Source organism: Sciurus vulgaris (assembly GCF_902686455.1).
Source record: "Sciurus vulgaris genome assembly, chromosome: 15".
Taxonomy (NCBI): domain Eukaryota; kingdom Metazoa; phylum Chordata; class Mammalia; order Rodentia; family Sciuridae; genus Sciurus; species Sciurus vulgaris.
Window position 1 is genome coordinate 84,809,196 of NC_136476.1, and position 19,913 is coordinate 84,829,108.

General features: G+C 50.6%; 3 protein-coding genes across 5 annotated transcripts in view; 1 reads left to right on the top strand and 2 right to left on the bottom strand.

Annotated features, from left to right (window-relative positions):
- Positions 1–161: 161 nt before the first annotated feature.
- TOR1A (torsin family 1 member A) lies at positions 162–7,352 on the bottom strand. Of its 2 annotated transcripts, none has more exons than XM_079111775.1 (5): positions 7,103–7,352; positions 6,563–6,828; positions 4,317–4,492; positions 4,085–4,225; positions 162–483 (listed from the first exon to the last, which is right to left on the bottom strand). In XM_079111775.1, exons 1-5 carry the CDS (start codon positions 7,281–7,283, stop codon positions 318–320), a joined length of 930 nt encoding a protein of 309 aa, XP_078967901.1. In that variant the 5' UTR covers positions 7,284–7,352; the 3' UTR covers positions 162–317. The 2 variants fall into 2 exon arrangements, with proteins under 2 accessions (XP_078967901.1, XP_078967900.1); XM_079111774.1 differs by having other exon boundaries at positions 358–769; positions 4,098–4,225; positions 7,103–7,351.
- A 2,539-nt stretch (positions 7,353–9,891) lies between these two features.
- Positions 9,892–16,184, bottom strand: LOC306644648 (splicing factor C9orf78 homolog). Its single transcript, XM_079111789.1, has 9 exons — positions 16,042–16,184; positions 15,674–15,733; positions 14,497–14,548; positions 14,076–14,146; positions 13,439–13,516; positions 12,010–12,207; positions 11,192–11,328; positions 10,998–11,096; positions 9,892–10,623 (listed from the first exon to the last, which is right to left on the bottom strand). The coding sequence occupies exons 1-9, from the start codon at positions 16,122–16,124 to the stop codon at positions 10,532–10,534; spliced, it is 870 nt and encodes a 289-aa protein (XP_078967915.1). The 5' UTR covers positions 16,125–16,184; the 3' UTR covers positions 9,892–10,531.
- Positions 16,185–16,300: 116 nt separating this feature from the next.
- Positions 16,301–19,913, top strand: part of USP20 (ubiquitin specific peptidase 20) — a 37,617-nt gene continuing 34,004 nt past the window's right edge. Inside the window, exon 1 of one of the 2 annotated variants that reach the window (XR_013759430.1) lies at positions 16,301–16,387. The gene's annotated coding sequence lies outside the window, so the exon portion shown is untranslated. The remainder of the gene's footprint in view (positions 16,388–19,913) is intronic. The other variant, XM_079111704.1, reaches the window with a different exon arrangement.

Here is a 19,913-nt window from a genome sequence, read left to right on the forward strand (position 1 = left end):
CAGGGCTCTGGTCATCCTGGGACAGCACTGGGTCCCCTGTTCTGCCATCTGACAGAACAGATGCCAAGGATCTGTGTTTGGGCTTTTTTTGTTTTTAATGCAGTAGACATGAATGGTGTAGAATGATGGGGATTTGAAAAAAATCACATGAAGCCAGAAACAATTTGAAGAGTTCCTCATAATGTTAAAAACCATCTTAAATAAAGTTACCACATTTCCAGTAAAACTTATTTGTCTTTCCTTGAAACAGAAACAAGTGAAATTAAAACATAATTTTTTAAAAATCATGAGCCCTGGAGCTGGTCGGCTAGGAGCTATTAGTTTCTCCTCTGAAGGCTCCAGAAGCTTCCTGTCCACAATCCAGGGTCTGTAAGGTGTGGCGTGGTGGCCTCCCAGGGTTGGGAACGAGGCCCAGAATTCCTGCTGCAATCCACTGGGAAACATCCATTTGATTGCTCTTCCCGGGAAAAGAGCTGCAGCAGACTTATCACGTTCCCCTGAAAGCAACGTCTTGGCCGTCAGTCATCGAGGTAATAATCCAACTTGGTGTACACCGTCTTGCAGCCCTTGTCAGAGAAAACTCTCTCCTCCTTGGGGAAAAACGTCATCTCCTCAGCCACTCTGCTTATGATGTCCTCATCGATCTCATAGCCCCGGGCCTGCATCTCAACCCTGATGCACATTTTCAGGTGTTTGTATTCCAGGGGGAGGAAGGGGACAAAATAATCAATGAGGTTTCGGTCAATCAGGCTGCTGTGCCAGAAGCCACCTGGAAAAAGGAAAAGGTGCTGTTCACCCCTCATCACCTGCCAGTCCGTCCATCAGCGCGTACCCACTAGGGCTGCTCAAACACCCACGGCTGTGACACTTCTACCAGGGGCAGGGGCAGGGTGACGGTGCAAAGGGAAACCTCCACCTCCCCACTGCAAGCCCAGGGAGGCTGAAAGATACGAGGAGGGGGGGAAGCGTCAGTCACAGGCCAGTGTCCTGGTGCCCTGGAACAGCAGCTGGGACGAGTCCTGGAAACACTGGCCTCTCCTGGAAGTTTGGCACGTGCACTAGCAGCCGGGCAGAAAGCAGCCGCCGCCACAGTGCAGCCCACACATGCAGAGCATCCCAGGGCCAGAAGCTGGACTCCGAGCACCAAGTGTGAATGTGACGCTGTACACCAGGGCACAGGCCCGGCCAGGCCTTCCCCCTGAGGGTCTCCCTGCCCCTGCCTATCCCTTCTGGGTCCTGGGACTTTTTTTTGATACCAGGAACAGAACCCCAGGGGTGCTTTACCACTGAGCCACATCCCCAGCCCTTTTTATTTTGAGACAGGGTCTTGTTACGTTGCTTAAGGCCTCACTAAGTTGCTGAGGCTGGCCTCTGACTTGCAATCCTCCTGCCCCAGCCTCCTGAGTCCCTGCGATTACAGGTGTGCACCACCGCACCCAGCTTCCTGGGACTCTTGACCCAGTGCATACTCCCTGCGACATGACGCAGCACCCACTGGATCGCCATCGCCCACGATTCTCCACATCCTCTGCTTGGCTGGTTAATCTTGCAATTCCACCCCTAATGCCAGCTCCTTGAGGACTGGGTCTAGGCTTTCTTCTCAACAGTGCCTTGCACACCACTATGCTCAATCCACCTGACCAGCTGGATGGGGTGGAGCACGTGGTCACGGAAAAGAAAAGTGAGGGCCAAACAGTAACAAGTAGGATGGCTCACTGCCAGGCGTGTACTGGGCTCTGGGGACAGCAGAGCCAGCCAGCCAGCCAGCCACGGACACTGCTGGCACGGGGCTTACCACCAGAGGCAGGAGGCACGCTTTCCCACAGGGCCAGGAGCACTGAACACTATGAAGTGGATCAGGCAGCTGGGGTGGCCGGGCAGGGTCTAGTGAAGGAGGCGACCTCTGAGTTCAGCCATAATGACAAGGCTCTGACCACATAGGCCCAGAGAGTGTAGAGCAGAACCAGTAACCTCAGCTACGGTCTTAAAAACCACCTACTGGCTGGGCGCGGTGGTGCACCCCTGTAATCCCAGCTGCTCAGGAGGCTGAGGCAGGAGGATCATGAGCCCAAGGCCAGTCTGGGCAATTTAGAGAAACTTGCTGCAAAAAATAAAAGGAGTGGGGGTGGGGTGAGTGGAGCGCTTGCCTGCAGGTGCGATCCCTGGGTCCAGCCCCAGCAGCAGAAGCACCAAGGACACTTCCTGTGACTTCTGGAGCTGTGTTCCAGCCAGGACACCTCCCTGGGGTGTCCCTGCTGGGGATGCAGGGAAGCTGAGGCCCCCACAAGCCGCGCTCCAGCGGGGCACTTCTCTCAGGGAGGAAACCTGGCTCCTACCTTCAGAGCACACCCAGACCCGGCCAGGCCTCGGCCACCACACCGGTCTCTCTGCCCCTGCCATCTTCAATCCGTTCTCCACAGTGGCCAGGGTCCCACGAGAAACGGGGACCAGACCTCCAGGCACTCTCCTCAGTTGGGGCAAGAGGCCAGGGCTCATCTCCTCACCACCGTCCATCTCAAGACCCCAGCAGGTGCCCACCCCAGAGGCCAGACCTGCAGTCCCAGAGGCACCCTGTCCCTTAGCTGTCCACAGAGCTCGCTCCCTTGGGTCAGCTCGAGTGCCGCCCGAGCCTCCCAGGGCACTCCAGGCATGGTTGCTACTTATCCAGCGGCCCAGGCCCTTTCTTGCTTCCCACGGGGGGGATATGCACGTGTGGGTGCACGTGTCCACCTGCGGGTTAGAGGGACACACGCTCGTGCCCATGCACCCGCCATCTTCGTCATCGTCTCGGCAGGTCTGAGGGTAAGCACTCCTGTATGCTGGCAGATCTGTCCCCAGTTCTCGGGCCGGTGCCTGGCAGGTGCTCAGTGAGCATGCGTGGGGTAAACATTCAGTTCCCGCCAAGGGCGGTCCACAGCCGCTGAGCCCAGTCTTCCCCGCAGCCACTGTGCAGCCTGCCAGCATGGTCTCGGCCCAGGCCTTGTCGTGGCCATTGGCGACTGCAGTTCCCCTCACGCCTGCTCGTGTCTCTGGCATGACGAGAGACTTCAACATTTTACAGTTACCTGTCTTTCCTCAGTAATACTCCACTGGTATGAGTTTACATAAAATGCCCACGCTATTCCTGAAATTCCACTATGACCTTCTCAGCAAGTGTGTTTCAAACGAGGCCTTCTGGGCCAGACTCAGTGGCACACGCCTGTAATCCCTGGCTCTGGAGGCTGAGGCAGGAGGACTGCAAGTTCGAAAGTCAGCCTCAGCAATTTAGCGAGGCCCTGAGCAACTCAGACTCAGACCTGTCTCTAATAAAATAAAAAAAGGATTGGAGATATGACCCAGTGGTTAAGCCCCTGGGCTCAATTCCCACTACCAAAAAACCCCCCAAAAACCCAAACACACATAAACAAAAAACTCCCAAGGCCTTCTATTAAGTCTCAAGAACCTGAGTAAAGATGCCACCAGGTGACCTGCATTGAGTGAGCCATCACCAGTGAGTCAGCCCCGCCATGGCCTGAACACTCCCAGGGTTCAAAGTCAAAGGTCTGTGTGACACTGCTTGGAGAGGCAGCTGAGCCACGAGTCTAAAGCTCAGGTTCTGGAAGCGAAGACACCTAACGGGCTGCGCCTCACTTTCCTCCTCTGTACAGTGGGAGGCAGCCACCTCTCAGCAAGGCGATGCGGGGGGAGCTGGGCCTATGGCCGGACAGGGTGAGGGCCCGCCCTGGCTCTGTGTTCTCAGACACAGGACCTGAGTGCCAGGCAAAGCCAGGAAAGGAAGGGGCCTTCTGGGGTCCCCTCTCCCCACAAGCCTCCCACAGCAGCCTCCTCTGCTTTTCCACAACAGAGAAAATATTTAGCTAAAGAAAATGGAGAACTAATTTTGAAGGTTTCAACAATTTCCCTCTTTGTTCAAAACAACACTGATCAAACTTCAGTGTTCATAAAAGTCACCTGGAGTTTGTCACCAGACTCCCTTTAGGAGTTCTGACTTGGAAGGTAACTGAGAAGTGCCTTTCTACCCAGCTCCCAGGGATGGTGACGCTGACACTTCCAAACACAGGGGTGTGGGACTATGAAGGGGCACAGGGCCCACTTACTGTTCCTGTTGTTGAAGACTGACACGGACAAGGCGTGCTCCATGTCCTTGAGTTTGATTTCTTCCCTCTGCTTCCCTCTTCTCCAGAAATCCAAAGCCACATCTGTGATCCTCTCTGCTCCAGCATTGCTGTAAAACAGCTGCAGTGAGGGAGGACTGGGCTTCCCGAGGCCCACGGGCTCGCTCACAGACCTTCAGCCATGTCCCAGTCCTGACCCACCTGAGGAATATGAAGATGGCCTTCTGGTAGGAGACCTCATCCACCACGTCGTAATAGTCCAGGAAAGGCTTGATGGCATCTATGAGGCCAGCGTGCATCTTGTCCATCTCGTCGAAGATGAAGATGGACCTCGCACAGGCACTCACGTTGCCTCGAATCCACAACTGTAACTGGTCCTGAATTACAAGGGGAAAAGCAGGTTCAGAGCCCCCAGCAAGCACGGTGCTAGCAACTGAACCCAGGGCCTCCTGCATGCTAGGCCTGCGATCTACCACTGAGCCACACCGCAGCGTGTAAAAGGACTTCTGCCACCAAGAACGACAGGTACGTTTTGGGAGTCTGCACCAAGAACTTGACATGCGTAGGTTCCTTTGTTCCTCGTGACCACCCGGGAGCGGGCACATCCCACTCAGGGTCCAGATGAGGACACTGAGGCAGAGGAAGCTTGGTCAACGTGCTCGAGATTACACAACAGGTAGCAGAGTAGGATCTGAACCCGCCCCTCCTGACTCCAGGCCCCACACTCTGACGACTCCTCTGCTGTGAGACCAACAGTCAGTTGGTGCTGGTCCTTGGTTCTCAGATAGCAGTGAAACACGTAGGCCGTGTGCCCCAAGCTTTCTGGAAGATGGAAATCGAATGGCTTCTGCCCTCCCTCAGAAGCAAGGCCCTAACTATGGATGGAGAGGTAGTGGTCCCGCTCCCTCAGGACAGGCAGCTCGAGTCCAGGGCATGCCACTGAGAGGATGTCTTGCTGAGGTGGCACACAGGTGCTTTCTGCACAATTCCTGGGGGTTCCTGAAGTGAACTTGCCTACCCAGAAATATACCCATGAACACATTTGGGTACTTATCTGCGTGTGTGCCGGGGATGGAACCCAGGCCCTGGGGCACACTAGCCACTGAGCCACACCCCAGTCCAGAGTATTTTATAAAATACTAAGCGATCAAAGGAAGGAATGAGACCTTTGAAGCTTTTTTCATCAGAAAGTTGGGGTATGGTTCTATAAAATTCAGAGACATTTTTCCCCTCCAGGTGAGGTAGGAAAATCAGCTATTTGTTTTCTAAGGAAGATTCTGGAAGTTACAGTGTTTGTCTTATTGTTTTGGGGTTTTCCTTGGCTACTGTGACTGTGGTTACAATGGTCCCTGTGAGTGTCTAATCTAAGCCGCGATCCTGCTCTATAGGTCTGAACTAGCTTCCACTTACACCGGCACTCTGGAGTCTGAAGTGGCTCTGAGATTCTGGTGAGTCACTGTTTACAAAGGACTCACTTTGCTCAGTTGGCCCTAACAGCCAAGGAGTTCCCACTGTGCTACCCCGATGTAGACAGCACTCACTATGGCAAGACACTAAGGCCATCAGGCGAACACTACTGCATTCTCTTTCTGACAGATAAGAAAATGCAGGCACAGAGGTTGAGCAACCTGCCCAAAGCCAGTTGTTAAGATGGTGGTGCCTCAATCCTAACTGTGACAATCAACTCATCCCAAGTGGCCGAGCACTTGCCCAGTTTCAATGCTGGAAGTCCAAAACCTCAGGAGCCCTAGACAGCTGGTGACCCTGATGCTCACCAGAGCAGAAGGAAAATGTGTTCGAGGGGTGAGGACTAAGCATCTGAGGAATCTGCCTATCTTGCAGGTCTGTTGCGTGGATCCTAAAAGGCAACAGGCTTGAACTTGTTTAACGTACGAGCGCCAAGCATGATGCTGCTGGACTGACAGAGCTCACCGAATCCTCACAAGCACCACAGTGTAATGAAGAACCTGCTTGTCAGAGACGTCAAGTGCCTTTCCCAAGGCTACACAGCTGCTAGGAGGGAGAGTCAGGATTTGAGTCCAGGTGTCAGCTGCCAGAGCCTGGGTGGTTGATTATTCAGTGGACTAAACTGTAAAAAGCACTCGGCAGCAGTGAAGTTAAAGTAAGCTTAGCCCTCTCTAGAATGCTCCCTTTTGCATAAAACGAGTAGGATGTGACAAACTTTAAGCTGGATTTAATCATTTCCCTCTCTAAAACTCTATGACCATGCTTAGTCTCACTGGGCCTACTTTCAGAAACCACCACAATTCTGATGGTGTAGATTGGGGACCTCAACCCTCTGTAACTTCCACACCTTTCAAAGGGGAACCGACACTTGGTGCCATGTTCAGGCTCACTCATTTCAACACGGTACCCCCAAGTCTCACCCACAACAGAGACCCTACACCCAGCTTCATCCAGGAAGGCCTCCAAATTTCTGCCCTTGCCTTATACAGGGTGATGTTCGAGGCGTGGGGGAAGTGCAGCGTGGCCACAAACAGGTGAACGTAGTCACTATTCAGACCGCCCTCGTAAATATTCTCCGCGATGATCTTGCTGACAAAATTTTTGCCCGTGCCGGTCCACCCGTGCAAGGAGAGCGTGAGAGGTTTCTTGGGCCTCGGGTTGCTTAGGAAACCAGACACAGCGTTTAAGATGACTTTCTTTGCAAGATGCTGTCCAAAGAGCTTGTTATCCAGATCCTTCTGCAGCGCTGGGAAAGACAAAGCCAGTCGAGGGAGGGCAGGAGCGGCTGCCGAGAGCAGCCCAGGGCAGCCCCGCGGGCTCCGGCGAGCGCCCTGCCGGCCGCGCTCGCTCCCGGCCGCCGCGGGCACTCGGCCCCGCCCGCTCCTCCCACCGGGCAGGCGGCCGGCGGGCGCTCCGCGAGAAGGTCCCCCAGGCAGGCCCCGGCCCCAGTCAGACGCTGCCGGCCGCCGCGCCGGTGCCACCTGCAGCCCCCCGCAGCCCGGCCCGCCCGGCGCGCCTACCCTCCCGGCTCAGGCTCCGCTTCTGGCCGCAGCACTCCGCGAACAGGCAGTAGAGGCGCGGGTAGGAGATGTAACCGGTGAGCACGCCGGCCAGGGCCAGCCCCAGGCTGATGGGCTCCACCGCCCGCACCACCCACGGCGCCAGCAGCAGCAGGGCCAGCACGGCCCGGCCCAGCTTCATGCCCGGACCCGCGCCGCCCTGCGCGAGCCTGCGCTGACCCTGCACCCGCGCCCCCGCCAGCCGCGCGCTTCCGGTTCCGCCCAGCCGTGGCCGCCCTCTTTGTTCGTGGCAGTCCCGCCCCTGACGCGGGAGGCCGCCATCTTTGTTAGGGGCAGGGTCCTCCACCGCCCTCCCCTCAACACCCCTGCCCCGCGCCGCCCCGGCCTAGGCTTCTGAAGTGTTGGTTGTGGGCATGCGCTAACAGTCACTGGTTTTTTTTGTTTTTGTTTTTGTTTTTGTTTTTGTTTTTGTTTTTGTTTTTGTTTTTGTTTGGGGGGGATGTTGTTTTTAAGAACAGTTTAGGTTTACAGAAAAATTGAGAAGATACTTCAGAGTGTTCCCACATCCTGTCTCCCCCACAGTTTCCTTTATTAAAATCTTATATCACTATGCTACATTTGTTACGATTAATGAACCACTCCTGATATATTAACTAAAGTCATTCTCTTACTTAATGTCTTTTTTTGCACATCACATTTAGTTGTAATGTATCAACCTGTGACTCCTGTAAAATTGACTTACTTACTCCCCCGCCCCCAAGATCTTGCCTTGATAGTTTTGAGAAATACTGGCCTGGCCTAATGTTTTTTTTTTTTTTTTTTTTTTTTTTTTTTTGGTGGTGCTGAGGTTGGAACCCAGGGCCCCTACAGGTATGCTATATGCTAGGCAAGCATTTCACTAGTGAGCTACACCCACCCAGGCTTTATAGTGGTGCTAGGAAGATTTCTTGTTCTAATATTTGATTTTTTAAATTATTTTTTGGTGGGAGAGGCCAGGGGGAGCTAGGGACTGAGCCCACAGTCCTGTTCATCAGGCAAGCTATATCCCCAATACCTCAAATCTTTTGTAGTATGCCTCTTGTTGGCATTTATCTGATATTTTTCTTATGATAAGCCTAGGATTATGGGTTCTGGAAGAAGGATCATGGAGATAAAGTACTCTTTTCTTGGTATCATACCAAGAGCAATACTGTCAGTATGGTTTACCCAGCCACATTGACCTTGATCACCTGACTCAGCAGTGTTTGTCATGTTTCTCAGCTGTCAGTTCCTCCCTCCTGTCCTTCCTTTCCCTACTGTACTCTTTGGAAGAAAGCCACTATCCTACCAGGAGAGTGGGGAATTGTGTCCCACCTCACTGAGGGCAGAGTCTACAGAAATTATCTGGAATTCTGCCTGGAAGATTGGTCTCTTCTCCCTTATGTATTTATTCAATCATTTATATCACTACAGACCCATAATTTATTTCATACTTTGGATAGTCCAATACCACTGTTTGCTGAAGTTCTTGTTTGGGCCATTGGGCATTTAAGTTGGTTCCTTGAGCTCCTTCCACACACCCGACAAGTATCAGTGTTTGCTGGGGTGTGATTTGAGCACTTCCTTACTTTCCGGCACTGTTGGCTCATCTTATGCATTTCCTGCCCATCTTAGAATCGACCTATCTACAGTAAGTTCCTTTATTGGAGATCTGGGTGCTGAGTGTGCTGCTTGCTACTGAGGCGTTATTTCTTCCAGACTAAGTTGATACCAATGAGATGTCTGCGTACACAGATCTATGCTGTTCCCACGTGTGCCTCTCGTACTTTATGAAGCCACGCGTGAGTTCCCACTGACATCTCCAACTCTCGCCCATCCCGTGGGTGGTGTGTCCCTCACCTGTCTGTGAAACCCCACTCCAGCATGAGAAGTCTGACTCCTACTCTCTGGGGCCACTTTCAAGTTGAGCTACGCTCCAGTAAAGGGAACTCTGGTGTATGCGCTTCTTTGCCCTCCCATCCCATAAATATCTGTTGTGTGCCTATGTTCCAGGGGATGTGCGAGGCCCTTGGTATCTCCATCACTTGGTGTTCCCCTGCACATCATGGGAATCTGATGCTTGTTGAAATACTCTGTAAACACTGTGAAGGGCCATCTTTTTCCTGTTGTATTGAACGTAGTGAACAGTATCGAGCACTTCTTGTAAGCGACACCACCGGACCGTGCTCACTGCTGCACGCTGGAGGAACGAGGGCTCCTCCCTCACGTGGAGTTTGGAGGACTGCCTGTGTCTCTCCGACTAGGTTCCAGGGATTCAAAGAAAAACATGAGGCACAAATGGCTCCTGCCTGCTGTGACCCTGCATTCCACTCGAAGGGGGACATTCTCTACTGCATATGAAGAAACAGGCTCAGAGGGAAGGGACTGGCCCAAGAACACGGTGAGCTGTGAGCAGGGCTCTGGCTGACCTCAGAGCCAAGCTCCTGCAGCCAGTGCCCATGCTAAATCAGCCCAGGGGTCAACGGACTGCTCTTTCCTCGTCCTGGTGGCTTTGACACCTCAGGGAAGATGGCAGCAAGTTTGGGAAGGAACTTGACAGGAAGCAGGTTGGGGCAAGTCCATTTCTTTTAAACTCAAGGAGAAGATCTATCTTAATAATTACATTTGCGTTGCCCCACCCCAGGCTTTGAAAACATCACCTGATGTTAATGTAAAGAAACAACACAAACAATAAAGTTGGTTTCATTTTCAATTTAATCAAAGTTTTAAAAGTGGTAAGAAATGCAGTTTTTCCTTTCTTTTTTTCTGTGGTATTGGGGATTGAACCCAGGGGCATACCACTGAGCTACATCCCTACCCCTTTTTATTTTTTTTTTTTGAAACAGGGTGTAAGTTGCCCAGGCTGGCCTCAAACCTGCAATCCTCCTGCCTCAGCCTCCTGAGCCACTAGGATTACAGATGTGCACCACTGTGCTTGGCTCAATTTTTCTTTTTTAATAAAGAGATACAGGTAACTTTGTACAAGTCTGAAAATACCAATCTCTGATCCTATTCCATAATTTTCCAGCTGTCTGCTGGACCCACTCCAAGCAAAGTAGGATGCAGACTTGAACCCCATTCCAAATACACAAAAGCAGACAACATGCTCACATATGATCATAAAAGCACAATCTGAAGGACATCATCCCACCAGGAGCACACAGCTATTGCCTCCTGCAAGAACAACGTTAAGTCAACACATTTACAAAAAAGATTTAATGATGCTTGTAAGAACAGTTTGCCCACAAATAGGAAAACTACCCAGTTTTGTTTCAAAAGGTCACAAATTCAGTGCTTGAAAAGCCAGCAGGAAGCAGCTGCACTGCGTCTGCCCAACACTGAATGTGCCAGCCAAGGAGCGGCCCACCTGGGCCTTGTGCGGCAGCGAGCTGGTCACGTCCCCTCGACGTCTCAGTACCGCCTGTTCATCTTCTTGAACTTCTCATAGTGGTAGTCGTCAGTGGCCTTCTCATTAGCAGGACGCTTGCGGTTAGGAGGGGACCCTGAGGAGAACAGGAGACAGTCTGCCATGCTGGAACCTGCCACGCGTCTCAGCTGTTTAAAGGCAAGGGCCGTCCCCTGTTCCCTGGCCTAGGTCAGGGCTCAGGAGCACAAGAGGGCCTGGGGTGGGTACCTGTTTCATTTCTGCCCTCTGAACTTCCCTGGCTTATCTCCCCTGTACTTGGTAGCACAGTGAATCCTCAGAACAACCCCAGGAGTGAAGTTCTATTACTGTCCCCACTGTACAGACGAAGAAGCTGAGACTTGGAAAGGGATGGGCCGGAGCGTGGGCTGAAAAAAAGCCAGAGCTCTGCCCTCTCCCGCCCCACCTGGCCTACACAGGCCACCCAAGAACTGAGGCCTCGGCTGTACTCACGCTCAGGCTCTGGCTTCTCTGTGTCACCTACTCGCAAGGGCCGGGCTTTGGGCTCTTCTTTGTTTCTCCGGATGGGGGCATTGAGCTCCTCATGATAAACTGGACCAAAAGAGAGCAGGGTGCACGTCAGACTATGGGGCTCCTGGGCACCTATCCCAACGGGGCACGGCAGGGCTGCTTTCCCGAGTGTTTACATCGGTTGTGTTGCACGTAATTCACAGCCATGTTTGTGGGCACGAAGGATGTCTCGCTGTCTTTCTTCTTGTTCTGCTGCTCTGCCAACAGGCGGGCCTTGGCATCCTCCGTGGAAATGATATTTTTTATTTTTGCACTATGGGGAGAGAAGAATCACACCCCACGTTAGATCACAAGCCCTTTGGCATGCAGGCGTGATTCACTGGTGGGCTGGCAGCCCACCCCTGCATAAAGAAATGGTCTGTCCCAGGGCGAGGCTCTCTGCAGTTCACCAGGTGCCTTCACAGCCACATTCTTGTGGACCATTTATAGTCATGGGAGACCAGGAGCTGTTCCTCTCTTCTGATCAACAGGAAATCAAGCCCACGATTCAAAGTCAGCAAGGCCAGGAAAGAGGTGAGAACCCAAAGTCTCCTGTCCACCCTCCTCAGGGAGGGTGTGGGTTATTGTATTTCTTTTGTGACATTCCCCCTCTAAAGCAGGTATTTTGTAGTTAAAAGTGAAAGGAGGATCACTAGGGAGGCCTGGGGGAGCCTTTAACAGCTCCCACTGGAAGAAACCAGAATAAAAGCCCAAGGCTGCGAGTAAATGCCAAGGAAGCACTTTTTCTTTCAGTGGTCAGGGTCCCTTAGGTCTCGACCACTCTGACCAAGCCTCCAGAGAAACTCCTGGCAATAACCTTCCAGAAAGAACAGAATTTATGTTGTGGATTTCCAAGGTCACAAAGAAGAAATGGTCCCCATAACTTTTAACTAGAAAGCAGACAGCTCTTCCGAGTGCCCCAGGGCAGGGAGAGGCAGATGGGTCTGACACGCACTCAATGCCCAGGTCCACCTCGGGGATGCCACTCAGCATCTGGTTGGAAAGCATCTCTTCAGTCTTCTTTGCAGAGGAGACGCGGATGTTTTCGGGAAGTTCATACAGACAGTCCTCTGCATTCTTTGGCTTGACTTTCTGTTCCTCATGTTCCACAATCCCTTTCCTCTTCTTTAGCTCTGTCTCAATGTACTTCATCCTGAAAACAGAAACCCACAGGCATCAGAGAGGGCAGGAGCTCATGCTGGGTATCTTCTGAATTAGGAGTCCCCAACACTGGCCCACAGACCCATGATGGTCCACAAAGAAACACTCCTCAGTTCAGAGAACTGAGAAAAAAAAAAACTTGTTTTTCAAGTTAGAAAATTTCAACTTAAAGTACCAATCTACGTCATGTCCTACTGAACTATGGTATTAAGTCTTTGAAGACAAAAAGACGGTAGTTATATTTGGTTTTTGCTGCACTGGGGAGTGAATCCAGGGGCATTCTACCATTGAGCTCCATCCTCAGTCCCACCTTTAAAATTTTTTTTTTATTTTGAGACAGGATTTCGCTAAGTTGCCCAGTCTGGTCTTGGACTCGGCATCCTCTAGCCTCAGCCTGTTGCTGGGATTAGAGGCATGTGTCACCATGCCTTCTGCTATTTGTTTTTAAAGGACTTGGCAAAATAATATAGCAAGTTCATGTTTATCCCTGTAATTTTGGGAAAATATCACTAGTCAGGGAATCTAAAATCTCAAGAATCACCCTTTAAAGAGTTTTTTTTTTTTTTTTTTAATATTTTTAATTAGTTGTTGATGAACCTTTATTTTATTTACTTATTTGTATGTGGTGCTGAGAATAGAACCCAGTGCCCCACACGTGCTAGGCAAGCGCTCTACCGCTGAGCCATGACCCCAGCCCCTAAAGAGTTTTTAAGAAGTCTTCATCTTTCCTTCCTTCCTTCTCTTTCTCTCTTTCTTTCTACCAGGATTGAACGTAGAAGCACTTAACCACTGAGCCATATCCCGAGCCCTTTTTATTTTTATTTTTTAATTTTGAGATAAGATCTCACCAAGTTGCCTGGGGCCTTGCTAAATTGCTGAGGTTGGCCTAAAACTTGGGATCCTCCCACCTCAGCTTCCTGAGTCTCTGGGATTACAGGTGTATGTCACCATGCCCAGCTTTTAAAAGAAGTTTTCAGGGGCTGGGGAGATAGCTCAGTCGGTAGAGTACTTGCCTTGTAAGCACAAGGCCCTGGGTTCGATCCCCAGCACCAAAAAAAAAAGAAGAAGCTTTCAAAGTTCTCGAGCCTGAGAGGCAAGGGGAGAAAGGTCAACTTTGGCGTTTTCTAGATAACTCTAGAAAAGTCAAACGTGACTGAGTATCTTAACCCTGTCTGACTCCAGCCCAGTCCCACTCACTCACAGCCAAACAGACTGGCACCTACATGTCTGCATCCTCGTCCCTCCGGTTGGTTTCTGCAGAAAATGATGTACCCAGATGAAGGTCCTCCTCTTCACTGATCCTGAAAGAAATAGCAGTGAGGCAGAGACTCCCAGTCACAATTCAGTGTGGCCAGCTTTTATGACATAAGAAGGAAACAAGAGTACAACAGAAAGTATAATATTCTCTTTATGGTTGGGCAAAAATATATGACATGATATAAAAACTAAAATTGAGGCAAACTGTTGGCTTCTGGTGATACCTCTGAGAAATCTGTTTTTCAAGCTTTGTAATATTTGAATGTATTATTTTTATAATGGTTTTCTTTTATAAAACTTCCATATGGGTTTGAAAGGTAATGAACGAGGCACTTTTACAAACAACCTACTTATTGGCTCTGAACTAACTTTTAGAATTTTGTTTGAGTTTTTTTTTTTTTTTTTTTGGGGGGGGGGGTTGCTGGGGATCAAACCTAGGGCCTGAGCATGCTAGGCAAGTGCCCTTCTTTAAATAACATGCCCTCTGCAAAGCATAAAGGCTACTTCTGATGTTTCATAAAAGGTGCCACTGCAGCTCCCTCCCCCCACTCTCTGAGGGTGCTGAGGCTGGAATGAACCTGCGTCTGTCTGTCCTGCACATACTTATCTTTTCCCCTTTCCTTCAGTTTCTTCATGTCCACCATACCACCTGTCTTCATCTGAAAGGGATCATCCTGCAGAGAGCAAGCACAGCTTAGAGGAAGCACACATGGCAATGGCAGTGAAATCACCATCATTAATTTTTTTTTTTTTCCAGCGCCAGGGATTGATCCCAGGATACTTAACCACAGAGCTACCTCCACAGGCCCTTTTAGTTTTTAGTTTATGAGACAAAGTCTTGCTAAGTTGCTTAGAGCCTCACTATGTTCCTGAGGATGACATCAAATTTGTGATCCTCCTGCCTCAGCCTCCTGAGTCGCTGGGAATACAGGCGTGCACCACCATGCCTGGCAATCATCACTGATTTTTAAACAGGCACAATCCCCTACAAAAGAGCAGCCACCAGAAGGATCCCGTAACTTACCACTAGTGTGGTTTCTTCTTGTACCTTTTCTCCCACCAGCAGGGCAGCAGCACTGTGCAAAACAAAACAAAAAAATAAGAAATCACAATTCAGCAATGAGGAGGAATAGTCAGGAGGTTTGCAGGATACAACATTAGTATAAAGGGAAAGCTCTGAGGGATGAACAGGAAAGCCAGCTGGATAATCCCACGACTAAGTTAAAATAAAATGGCTCACTGTGGATGCTGAGGGCAGGAGAAAGTAGTACACTTTCCTATAAAACCAGTTGTCATTACGTTGGCCTGGAAATCTCATTTCTAAGATTCTGTCATCAGGGAAAATGCAGTACAAGATAAATGCAAGAGAATATCTACTGCAGCCATTTTCAATGGTGAAAATTTATAAATGACCTACACAGATTTGTTAGCAAATTACAGCACATAGTTTTGGCAAAATATTATGTAGCCATTCAAAAAAGGTTTTCTGAAAAGTATTCCACAATATGAGTGAATGCCCACAATGTCATAATGAGTTGAAAAAAGGGAAAAAGTATGTATATCAAATTGCTTACAATCTTCACAAAAGAGATAGAGGAAACACACTGGAAAGAACATTAAATGTTAACCTTAGTTACTTCTGGATTAGCAAATTATGAGTGCTGTTCATTTTTTTATCTTTTGGTTCTGGGGACTGAACCCAAGAGTGTTTTACCTCTAAGCTACTCCCCAGTCCTTTCTATTTTTTTGAGACAGGACCTCCCTAAGCTGCAGAGGGTTTAACCAAGTTGCCGAGACTGACCTTGAACTTGTGATTCTCCTGCCTCAGCCTCCCCAGTCTCTGGAATTACTGGTGGCCAACACCATGCCCAGCTGGTACTGTTTGACTATATTCTTCTAAATTTTCCAAACTTTTTTTATTTTCCAAACTCTTAATAGTCAATGTGTATTTCACAATTAACCGGGTAAATTAAAATTCGAATTCATGACTTGTTTCTGTACCTCTAGGGCACCCCCCAAGATCACCATTCTCTGGGCATGTCATGATTAAAAGTCTCCAAACAACGTCGGTCCCCTCTCCAGGCAGTATGTGCAGATGTGTTAAGAAAAGCTACGCCTGAGATGTTTTGCGATGACGACCCGGGCTGGGGCATGTCTGTCATCACCACCGCCCATGACCTGGCTCTCTCAGTGGTACCCACCTCACCCCGTTGGGCCTCTTTCTCAAGTTTTGCACCTCTCGGGTCTCTTCCAGTTTTAACCTGGGGAAAAAAAAAAAAAGCAATGCCTAGGCTGAGAGATCCCCCCCCGTAGAACCCAGAGCCAACAGGCTGCTTGAGAGGGACCCTGCGCCTTGGATCACTGGGAGGCAGATCCAGGCACATCCCGGGGCACCGCCCCATCTGTGCGGCCTGGGGCGACAGCCTCATCCCGCGGAGCCTCAACTTCTTTGTCCACAGCAGGGACAACCCCGGCTCACAGTTAACTGTCTAGGCGACGCCCGACCAGTGGTCAGTCCCCGTGCCGGTCTCGCTTTCCTTGGCCCCTGGAAGCCCCGCTCCAAACGCACCGAACCTCCTCGGAATCCTGCTCATCTTCCTCCGACTCGGAGTCGGCCCGGCGCCGGCGGAACGTCTTCCCGGTGACCCGCATGGTGGCGCGGCCCCGGGCCCGGCCGCCGAGGAGCCGCGCCGCGATCCCGGTCGCTTCCGGCGCGCGGCGTTGCGGTCAGAGCGCCGGCCCCGCCCCCGGACGCCTCGCGCCTGGCCCCGCCCCCGCCGTGGCGTCGTCCTCTTCCGATTGGACCGCCGAGGTGGAGGAGGCGGGGCGGGCCTGCGGGCCCCACGGCCCGGCGCGGCGCAGCGGAGGGCGCGCTTGACTGACAGGCGGCGGCGGCGGCTCGGTGGCGACGGCAGGTGAGTTCCGGGCCGCCGTCGGCTGCTTCGGGGGTCTGGGCCTCTCTGAGCAGGGAAGACCGCAGTCCCTCTCTGGGCCGTGGGGCCTGGCGCTGCCAGATGCGCGGAACGCCGCGGCCAGGTGAGCGGAGCCCGGGATGCCCCGGCCGCTGCCGCCCCTCTCCCCGCCTCCTGCCGGCGCCCAGGGGCCTCCCGGGCGCCCCGCGTCGAGCCCCGGAGGGCCCGAGGCTTCCTCCAAACAGGGGCCGTCCATCTCTCTCACGTCTGCCGGGCCTGACCCAGCGTTGAAAGCGTGCGCATGGCGTCTTGCGGCGCTGACTTTATTTCCTCCAGCTTTGGCCCCTGACGTGCATTTTTTTCCCTTTATGGACAAAAGATGACCACTTTTTCACGGTGGTGAGTGTCAGTCGCAATGCCGACTGCCTGGGTAGTAATGGCCTCCGGCCACCTCTCCAGAAAGACGCCTCGCACGTCTTGAAGCCACTCGGGAGGGCTTGAGGCCCGGGCTCCACCTCGGGTGCTTGCTGGCCTCCTTCCTGCACTGGCACAGGCCTTGTTTTCCTTCTCCTACCAGGAGGACGGTCGCTCTGCCCTCCGCACCTTCCACCCCGCAGATGCTCTGAGGATAAAGTTCATATGAAAAACGGGTATCAGCAAATGCTTAGGAAATAAAAAAGTGCAAAAAATGCTTAGTAATAGTTTTTCTAGTAATAGTTTTTCTCCTCTCCATGAGGGACCGCTTCTTTAAAAGAAGACCCTCTTGTTAAGGCACTGGCTAAGCCTTGTCTCCTCGATTTCTTCCAGAAATCCTGCGAAGCAGGTTCAGTTGTTTTCTGCTTCATGAAGGAGGATGCACAGCCTGAAGGTGGAGCAGGGGTCAGTGGTAGGTGTCTCTCTGTCTAGGGGTTGTGCAGTACCTGGCACAGTTGGCTTCTGTTGGTGTTTGCGGCTGCAGCCGCCGCAGCTCCAGTTGGCTGTGGGAGGGGCTGATGGAGACTGTTTTTTCTGGAAGACCATTCTAAAGCAGGGCAACATTTCTGGAATGCCTTACTTTTCTCTGGAACAGTCTTCTCTGAGATTGTTCTCTTTTTTTGGACTGGAACAAATAGACTTAGGACTTCTTGAGACAGCCTTTGACTTCCATCAAAAGCTATACATCAAAAGTCTTAAGTCTTGCTCTCTGCATTCCGGTTCAACCAAGCCCAGATGCACATGACAGTCATTGGACACTGTGTTCCTGTCAACAGGAGAGGCTACTTGGGAATTGCTGCAGGAACCAGGGACTTAGGGTCTTCAGCTCTCTCACTCTCAGAGGTGCTCTGCTTTGTCTGCTTAGCCACCCTCCCATCTGGGGGTACTAGACACCATTAAGAAGGTGGGATGTGACTCGGTGGAAGAGCACTTGTCCAGCATGCATGAGGCCCGGGTTCCAACCCCAGTACCTCAAAAAAGTAATGTCGGAAAAGTGGCAGTAGTCAGTCTGACCATGGGTGGCAGGACTGAGGGACTGCAGTCCCTCTGTTTTGTTGAGGAACGAGATTGCTTCTGAGAGGGGGCCTCCAGGAAATTTAGGTTCTTTTCAGTTCAAAGATGACTCTTACGTTTTAATTTTGTTTGGGAGTTTGGTTGTTCAAGAAACCTGGGTTTTGGTTGGTTCACTAGCTCTTTGTGACACTAGATGAAATGATGACGTGGTTCAGGGAATGTGATGTCTGGATGGATTGGGAGCCAACAGAGTGATTCAGTTCACTGCCCAGCCTTAGTAGGTAATCAATAAATGCTTGTTGGACTAATTTATTTATTCAAGAGATATTTACTGCCGAGCATGCCTATAAACTCCAGCTTCTTGGAAGCTGAGGCAAAAGAATCACAAGTTCAAGGCCAGTATTGACAACTTAGCAAGACCCTGTCTTAGAGTAAAAAAAAAAATTAATAAGGACAGGGATGTAGCCCAGTGGTAGAGCACCCATGAGTTCCATTCTAAGTTTGAAGGAAAAAACAAAACAAAACAAAAGAAAGAAAAGAGGTATTTATTGAGCATTTACTACATGAATCAGACACTGCTTAAAATACATCAGTGAATGAAAAAGACATAAGATCCCGAATGTGGTAGAGTTTTTTATTCTAATAACTTAGTAAGTAAAGTATGTTAGTGTGTTAGGTGATAAGTACTTTGGAAAAGAGAAAAAAAAAAATAGAATTCTGCAAAGAAATCAGCCATGGAGAGACGAGTTACAAATTTAAATTATCGTATTCTGGTTTGTGATCTGGTTGGTAATGCAACAGGATGCAGTGGGCTGACTTGCAGGCCCCAAGTTCAAGTCCCACTTTAGTCAGCTTGTGAGTCTGGAGGAGCCTACCCTGCTAGGAGTCTGTTTCCTCACTGGAGAACCTGCTTAGCTCTGGGACCTTTGGTGTGAACCTCTAACCCTCAGCTGCTTGATCGCATTTGGGGTCTTCAGGTTTGAACGTTTGAATTTTTTCTTTTACAAAAGTACTTATTTGCAGTATACATTCTAAGCTCAGGTTGTATAACAGTGATGGAAGAGTCAAGCTTTTCTTAGTTTTTCAAGTTGGCCAGACAGTAAACTAAACCAAACACAACTGGTTCACATTGGCATGAAAAGAGGGCACTTGTAGGAGATTTGAAAGTTGACAACAGACACTAAAAGACAGAAAAGTGACAGTTCTCTTTGCAGTGAGTGGGAATGAATCTGTATGTAGAAATTTCAGGAAAGCCAATTTCCATTTATTATTAAGACTGAAATAACCAGAGTCACCCTCTGGGAATAGGGTGATTTTATCATCAATGGCTGGGCTCAAAGAGAGTTTGGACAAACAACCAACAGGGATTTTATGGTGTACAGTCCCATCCTAAGAGCTTGGCAGTATATGCCTGTCATTCAAGCTATCCTGGAGGCTGAGGCAGGAGGATCACAAATTCAAGATCAGTCTGAGCAATTTAGTGAGACCCTGTCTCAAATTTTTAAACAAACAAAACAAAGAGCTGGGGATGTAGCTAGAGGTAGAATGCTCCTGGGTCAGTCTTCCAGTACAGGGGAAAAAGGAAGACTCAGGCCGGCAGCATAGCTCGGTGGTAGAGCACTACCTGGCACATGCGAGGCCCAGAGGAAGATGAATGCTCCCTAAATCCCTCTAAATTCCCAGATGGCTTGGCAGAAGCAGGATGCAGATCATACTACCTTAATAAGGAGGGTCTTATTTCAAGTCCTAGAAGTCAGGATCTTCCTGGCTCTTGGTTTCCATGGCCCATAGTTAGGAGTTTAGCTTGGTGACCTCTGAGGTTTGAGGTCTGAATTTCTGAGCCGAATTTTTGCTCACACTAAGGCCCAGAACTTGGGGCCTCCTGTGACCTGGGCCAGTTGTTTCCCCTGACCAGATAACTCCCAGGGACTACCAGCCTGGGGTAGCCCCAAACCTGTGCCCTCTCCAATTAAGTGACTCTCCGGGAACCCCGAGCAGGGAGCAGTGTCAGGCTTTGAGCTGTGCAAAGATACTATCCTGG

Bases quoted from the DNA above. Each gene is read 5' to 3' on its own strand.
- LOC306644648 (XM_079111789.1), bottom strand. From the start codon at position 16,124: ATGCGGGTCACCGGGAAGACGTTCCGCCGGCGCCGGGCCGACTCCGAG. The intron at 12,208-13,438 runs GTAGGTGCCAGT...TTCTGTTTTCAG, and splicing joins AGGGACGAGGATGCAGACAT to GATGAAGTACATTGAGACAG. The intron at 11,329-12,009 runs GTGCGTGTCAGA...CTCTCCCCATAG, and splicing joins GAGGTGGACCTGGGCATTGA to TGCAAAAATAAAAAATATCA.
- TOR1A (XM_079111774.1), bottom strand. From the start codon at position 7,283: ATGAAGCTGGGCCGGGCCGTGCTGGCCCTGCTGCTGCTGGCGCCGTGG. The intron at 4,493-6,562 runs GCAAGGGCAGAA...CTTGTAATTCAG, and splicing joins CGAACATCACCCTGTATAAG to GACCAGTTACAGTTGTGGAT. The intron at 770-4,097 runs GTAAGTGGGCCC...TCCTTTTTCCAG, and splicing joins AGTCTTCAACAACAGGAACA to GTGGCTTCTGGCACAGCAGC.